This window comes from Benincasa hispida, chromosome 9, assembly GCF_027475165.1.
Source record: "Benincasa hispida cultivar pf3 chromosome 9, pf3_genome.v1.1, whole genome shotgun sequence".
In the NCBI taxonomy this organism is placed as follows: domain Eukaryota; kingdom Viridiplantae; phylum Streptophyta; class Magnoliopsida; order Cucurbitales; family Cucurbitaceae; genus Benincasa; species Benincasa hispida.
The window spans coordinates 31,451,472-31,459,153 of record NC_143486.1 but is presented as its reverse complement, the minus strand read 5'-3'; the positions used below and the strand labels follow the sequence as shown (position 1 = coordinate 31,459,153).

At 28.1% G+C, this 7,682-nt stretch overlaps 1 protein-coding gene across 1 annotated transcript; it reads right to left on the bottom strand.

Moving 5' to 3' along the window:
- Positions 1–1,883: 1,883 nt before the first annotated feature.
- Positions 1,884–3,308, bottom strand: LOC120087046 (uncharacterized). Its single transcript, XM_039043889.2, has 2 exons — positions 2,571–3,308; positions 1,884–2,468 (listed from the first exon to the last, which is right to left on the bottom strand). The coding sequence occupies exons 1-2, from the start codon at positions 3,030–3,032 to the stop codon at positions 2,403–2,405; spliced, it is 528 nt and encodes a 175-aa protein (XP_038899817.1). The 5' UTR covers positions 3,033–3,308; the 3' UTR covers positions 1,884–2,402.
- Between the last annotated feature and the right edge of the window lie 4,374 nt (positions 3,309–7,682).

Below are 7,682 nucleotides of genomic sequence, written 5' to 3'. Positions count from 1 at the left end.
AACTGAGCCGACTGAACCAAAATCGGTCGGTCGGAGAAGAGGAGGTGCTAGTGACATTTTTTTAAAAGAAAATTTTGAAGAATTAAACCAACTGACGGTCCATTTGCACTCCTCAACGGTCGGGATCAATTTGAACATTTACTAAACCAACCATAATCGGTTCTATGACAGTTTGGTCGGAAAATCAACTCCAACCGACCCTACACACCCGTAGATACAACTCCTAAAAATATAAATTGGTATTTTTCCACCCACAAAAATAAAATAAAATAAAATAAAATCAAAAATCATCACTACATATTTGGTGGAGTTGTTGGACAGTCAAGGCTTTCTGGCCATATAGAGATGAACAACACACAAGACTTGATATAGACTTCAAAGTCCAAAAAAATAAAAATAAAAATAAAATATCTTCTATGTTTTTGGGCATGAATAGAACACCTTTCTTTATTGCTCTTATCCTTCAAAAGTCTCATTCTATTGATGCCACATGTTAAGTTTTCTGTTAGTCAAGAAGTTTAGTTGTAAATTAAAAGTTTTCAATATCAGCTCTCACACTTCCCATCTATCTAACCCCCTTAATCTCTCTACTAGCTTTTGAACTGATCTGAAAATCAACTCATGAATGTATTAAATAATACAATCAACAACAGATCACGTCATTGTTATACCGATAAACTTAACCACAGATATAAAATATTCAGACATTTATCTTAAAAATTCATATACTCAATAGCAACTATTCAAAGTATAAAGATCAATCTTAAAAATTTCAGAACTAAACTTTAGTTTAATCAAGTCTCTTTATGAGTTGAAAGAGAATAAAAGTTGATTGATCAACTTTTTAATTTATAATATTAATCACAATTATGTGGTAATTACTTATTAAACACGTAACATCAAATCAATTAAATCAAAACCTTACTTTTTTTTCTTACTTCACAAACTAACCAAAAAAAAAAACAGCTTTTTCACTTCTCCCTTTTCTTAAGTTTAGGGGTTAAAAGGGTATCCATCCCTTTCTACTTAAACTATATTGGGAGGAAAAAAAGCATTGTCATGAAGACCAAAAGATTATTTGGACCAAGAATTCTGGAAAAAGTGCTTGTAAATTTCACATCTTCAGATTCTTTACTGTAAAAGCAAAGTAAGACCTTCTCACATTAGCACTGTATCTCTATCCTGAGAAACATCTAACAACAAATGGCAAACTGACAAGAAACACACCTTTAAATTGACAACCCGAGCCAAATCAAACTACCTTCAAAGTTCAATACTAAGTACCTTCAAAAGAAGAATCAATTAAGAATTATCACTAAAAAACACTTTTCGAAAGTGTTTGAAAAGCCTATAAAATCACTTCTTTCTATTGATACTAAACCAATCTCCAATTTGATGGACAAAGTCTTGCAATTGGCTAGCAACATCAAAGGCTCCAACTTAAAACTTCCTCTAGTGTCTTATCAAATGGTAAAATCTCCCAATCAAAACACTAAACAGCTTTTCAAAAAGCAAAGGTAAATGCTATAGTATATCTCATCTTCCCAACAAGCTTGTATATCAAGCTTCAACAGCTCTAATTGATTCAGTCCTCTATCTCTGTATGTAAATCAATATCACCAAAGAAAAAAGGCTCAACAGCATTCAAACACTAAGCTAAACCCCATTTTCATGGTCAAGCCATTGAATATCACTTTTCATGCAAAAATAAATAAAGTAAAAAGTTAAAAAATGAGCACAAAAACTACTGTTCTAATCAAGTTTCAGACTTCTACAATACAGAAAATGCTAATGCTGACAAGATTGACAATCCCTACTGTTCTGTCCCCATTGCAACATTAGTATGAACTTACAGAACTGAGAAGCAAAAGAAGACATAGATATAAAACAAAGAGAACACTATTCTTGACATGTTTATTGGAGAGAATTTGCGTTCAAGACAAAAAAGAACAAAATAATTATAGCCACTGTAGTAATAATAACAACAACAATAATAATTATAATAATAATGATAATGATGATAATATTCACAATACACCAAAATTTCTAAAGATTATTGAATAGAAATGTGTAGATTTTTTCACCTGAAACTCCACCTACCTTTCTGCAATCTCCTTCCCCTCTAACAAAAAAAAATCTCTGAATGAACCAAATGTTCTTCTTCCCCTTCATACTTCTTTCCATCACACAAACCAGAAGTTGCTCAACAAATTCCCATACTCTGACTCTCTCTGCTCCCAATGATGATGATGAGATAGTTCAAGCACACACTGTGTAAAGAACCATATAGCAGATGCTAATAATATATGCTTTGATGACATATACAATGAAGATTCATTACCACCCAATAGAGATTCCTCCTTTGAGCCTTTTCTTTTTCCCCCATTGTTTCAATGGCTATTTCAAGCCATTTTCACTGAATCTAACTCAACAAATTGATTCCCATTCCCAATCTTCCTGTGTTGATTCTACATACAGAAAACAAAAACAGTCACATGTTATTATTCAGACATTTCTCCCATTCAAGTTGAATGAAAAAAGAAAAAAAGAACTCAAAATTAGATCAAAACCTTGGAATTAGGGACACAAACAGGTGGGGTTTCGAAGAGAGATTGAGAGAATTGCTTGTAAACAACACCAACATCGAAATAAATAACGCCAGAGCTAGGAACATCAACACGAATACCCTTAACAGGAAACCACAAGAACAGATCCTGCGCCGAAATCCCAGACAAGGCGGCGATCTTACCATAACTCAAAGTTCCAGAAACATTAGTCTCGTAATGCAGTTGATTTTCGAACATCGCATTACACTCCCGATCCAAAAACACAAGAAATCTCCCAGTATCGACATTGAATTCGTAATCCCTGACACCCTTTGGGAGTAAGCCTTTGGGGAGGCCATGAGCCAATAACACATCGTAAATAGAGCTCGAAGGTGAGTAGTAGTTCAGAGCATGAGGATCCGCCATTGAAGAGGTGAAGTAAAGGAAGGAGAACCAGAGGAAAAGCATGGAGGAAGGGGGGAACATGGTGATGAGTTGAATGAAGGAAGATCTTAGTGGGAAATGGAGGAATGGAAGGAAGGAGTTTGATTGAAGAATTAGGGTTTTAGATTTAACAATGGGGGATTGACAGCAAGAGTACAGAGAGGAAGAGGAAGAGGAAGAAGAAGAAGAAGAAGGAGGAGGAGGAGGTGGAGATGGAATTCAATTATTGGAGATGAGAGAGAGAAAAATGGGGCCCATTTATATACAAGAATTCTTCAATTATGAATATATATTCTATAAAACTCCAAAATGTACACCATTTTTTTTTTATCTAACTAACATGATATGTCTACCTTTAATATTCTTTTTTTTTTCTTCCATTTTATTGAGTGTTTGAATTATTCTAATTTTTTTTTAATTTTGAATTATTAGTTGTAATTTAGGGTTGAAATGTTGATATCCAAAAAAAAATATCAACGATTCAATTTTATAAAAATGTTGATGGATAAAAAAATTTAAAATATTTTAAATTAATGTGTCAACATTTCTTGGCTTTAAATAAGTTAAAAATGCTTATTATTTATATTACGTTTTGTTATTTATATTTTATACTTCATTGATTTAAATTTAATATATTGGTTGTAAATTTATAATCGAGGTTGAAAATGTCACGGTGTTGATGTGGATTGAATTTTTTTTTTAGATGATAGAATTAAATGAATTAAAAAAAATCAATAATTTTTCTAATTTTAATATAAATTTTTTTAAAAAAATTAATAACTGTCTCATAATAATCGAATGTGTACTAAAAAATTTCAATGTTTTTAAAATAGTTGTTAACAATGTACTTCAAGAAAAATCAGTTATGCATAGAAGTAAAAGAGTGTTTGATAAATTTTAATTTTAAGTTAGAAAAAACTAGTTAAGATGTTTGGTAAATTAATACTAAATTGGTATAATTTAGTAATATACTTATTTGAAAATATATGTGATTTGAATTGCAAAAAAAAAAAAAAGGTTTAATTAAAAAAATTTATAGAATAATCATTTTTTAAAAAATAATTATTATCATAATTTGACCTAATTAAAATTTGGAATAAATGTGAGAAACTAAATTAGTGAAATGAAATGAAAACTTAAGATAGTTAAAGGAAGGGCATGTTTGGATTGTCTTGAGAAAAATGTGTTTTTCAAAAAACTCATTAAAACACATTTTTATTTGAACATTTTTAATAAAAACTGATTAAAGTACACATGAAAAACTATTTTGAATGGATGTCAAACACTCTAAGTTATTTTAAAATGACTTATTTTTTAAATTAAACACTTAAAAATGTATTTCAAACACATCAGAATATATCAAATTTTTAGAAAAGTTAAAATCTAAAAGTTTCATCAAATAACTTTTGCACGTTAAAATAAATTTAAAATTGATTTTTGGTAGATTAATAAATAAGTTGTTTTATCAAATAGCCTATAAGATTAAGATTTTCCTCAAATAATTTTTTATGATTTCAAAAACAACCTCAAACGGGCTTTTAATATTTTAAAGTAGGTTAAATTTTTTTTATGAAAATAATAATTTAGACATTGAATTTAATTGATAATGATTCAGTACATAATACTTCAGTCTCTAAAATCTAAATTTTAATCTATAGCAATTTCGTCTTTTACATTACATCTTCTAACATGTTATGAAGCTGTTGTTTTTTTTTGTTAAATTAATAAAAATAGATATTTATCCTAATTATTTAGTCAAACAATTTTTTTACATAAAAATATTTTTTTTATAGTAATTTGGTAATAGGGATGTTCAAGTGATATGATAATCCGAACAATTTGGATTACTCAATCCAAATTATAAGAATTGAGTTGAATTGGATTGAATTTTTATGCATTTTTTGGGTTTGATTGAATTCGGACTACACTTTTAAAAATTCAGGTTGACCCAACTCAACCCGTATTTCTAATATATTAAGGTATATATATATTCAACTTATAGATATTGTAGCTCATATATATGAAGTTTGTAATAGATATCTTAAATTTTGATATTTAGCATTTGAGTTTTATAAATTTTTAGTTATTAATATATGTTATATACAAATTTAACTATTATAAGTAGTTTAAAAATGCAATAAAAAGAACAAATAATAAATAATCCGACAATCTAATCCAACTCCTGAATTTTAAGGGTTGGGTTGTGTTGGATGGGATACCCTATTCAAGTCACTTGAGTAGCCAATCCATTTTCGGGTTTGTCCAAAAAATCTCTCCATCCAACCTAATCCAACTCATGTACACCCTTATTTGGTAATTCTAAAATTACTCATTTGAATAAAAAAAATATATGAAAATTATTTTTACGTGTTTATAACCAAACATCAATATGATATGAAAATCAATTCTACAAAATCGATTGTAATTAGTTTTTTTTCCCTCTAAATTTATTACTTCAATTATCACTCCAAAACCTTACTAGTAGAGACTAGAGCACAAAATAAAAAAAAATTTGGCTGATAAAAGCACTTTTCTAAAATCTATTTTTACCTCTAGAATAGATTTTGTATTTTACAATTAGTAACATTTTGTATTTTATAATTAGTAACGATTTAGTCTCTGTTGTAAAAAATATTATTAAGATGTAACTTTTAAAATCTAAGTCATTAAGTAATCAAAATTGACAATTAATTTGATGAAAATTTTCATGATAGGAACTAAATTGTTTCAAATTTAAAAGTATATGGACTAATTTGATATTTAAATTTAAATATTGAGTTATTACAAACTTAAACCACATTGTCAAATTTTAAATTGATAAAAAAAATTAAAAGTAAGACTAAACCGTGACAAACTATAGTTTAGCCTTAATTTAAAAAAAAAAAAATTAGTTTTGACAAATTGGCCGACTCTTTTGTACTTTATCATGTCAAATTATTGCTATTAATTTAATCAACAAGATTCATGAACAAAAAAAGGTAGGAAAACATCAATTTTGACCCTGAAATTATCATATTATATCATTTTAACTTTAAACTTTCAATTTTGTTAATTTTAACCCTAAAAAATACATAATTATTGTGTTAACTCTCTATTCAATATTTTAACTAATGCACCTATTACATTTTTTTTAATGTAAAATTCTCCATAAACTCATTAATTTTAATAAAATAAAGTTTTGCACTAATGTTATTTCTCTCGAAATTCATAAATTTCAACAACAAAGAGCTCTAATGCTATTTTTTTCATATATAAATCATCAATTTCATGTCATGGATCTATGTCCTATAATTTATCAAATGCATAAGAGAGAACTTTTTAAACGGTACTTGGAGTAAGAATTTATTATATAGTTAAAATTGTAATTTTTTTTTAAAGTTTATTGTTAAAATTGAAACACTTGTTTAAATTTAGAGTTGAAATTGTTGAAATTAAAATTGATACAAATTGATAGAATGGCAAGTTTAAAATCATAATTGATTTTTCACAAAAATTATTAAATATAAATATATTAATCAACTTAATAAATTTTTTAATAAATTTCAATTAATATATTTATGATCAATATTTTATGATATCCTAACTATTTAATATAAATTATTATTATGATGATTATCAATATTTTAATCAGTTTATAATAATTTAATTACTTTTAGTAATTAATTTTAATTAATTAATTATGTTTAATAAAGGTGTAATACAAAAATATTCATTTATCTTTTATTTGTATTGATTAAATAATGCTATATTTATTTGATGACTACGGTAATTGGTCTCTTGTATTTAATTAAGTATTTATTTTATTTTGACTTATATATACAAAAGTGATAGATTGAACATACGAATTTAACATATAGGCATTAATTATCCTGCATATGCAAGCACATATATTAATTATTTCACACATTCAAATCTCAGATATTTAAACCCATAAAACAATGTTTGTGATCCAAACAGGCCCTTATAAAATTTAAAATATCTTAGTGTAGTTTTAAAGAGGAAGAGACATAACTTCTTCCCATTTTGTTTTTCAAAACAAATATGTTTATTCTTTTTATCAAGTTCACTCTAGGCGGGGGACATGCGTGCAGCCAAGCTTGCTAGGTGAACGCACAAGGGTTGCTAAGATAAGGGATTAGACGGGCTGCGAGGCATGCATTGGTCAAGGCTTAGGCGCTTGCATGGGTGAGCAGCAATGCTTAGGAAGTCGTGTACCATAGAGGTTAATTGAGGCGAGGTTATACATCAAGGTTGAAAGGGAGTGCCTAAGGTTGGGTAATGTGGGCGTTGAAAGGAGTAGACATTGGCTGAGAGAGGGCTTGGGTAGACGCCAACCCTATGGGCTGGAGTGAAGCTGAAGCACTCAACTTATCACTCGGTTGATGGGCTAAGTGGCGTGATTAGGAACCCTAAACAACAATTAATGGCCTAGGTGTCAATTCGTTAGGCCACTTGATCATGCACGAAGGAATTTTCAAATAACAATATTTTCTCAATAAATTTGAAACTTTATATATATATATCGGTGATAATAAAACATTAAAAAGTATAGGAGAAATAAAGATTAAAATATATGACTTGGAAAATATTATATTTCCAAATACTGTTTTTTTTTAAAAATAAAATTAGAAAATAGAAACAACCAATACCAACTTCTATGTCATGTTTAAGAAATTACCAAGTATACTATTT

Bases quoted from the DNA above. Each gene is read 5' to 3' on its own strand.
- LOC120087046 (XM_039043889.2), bottom strand. From the start codon at position 3,032: ATGTTCCCCCCTTCCTCCATGCTTTTCCTCTGGTTCTCCTTCCTTTAC. The intron at 2,469-2,570 runs GTTTTGATCTAA...TTCTGTATGTAG, and splicing joins TTTGTGTCCCTAATTCCAAG to AATCAACACAGGAAGATTGG.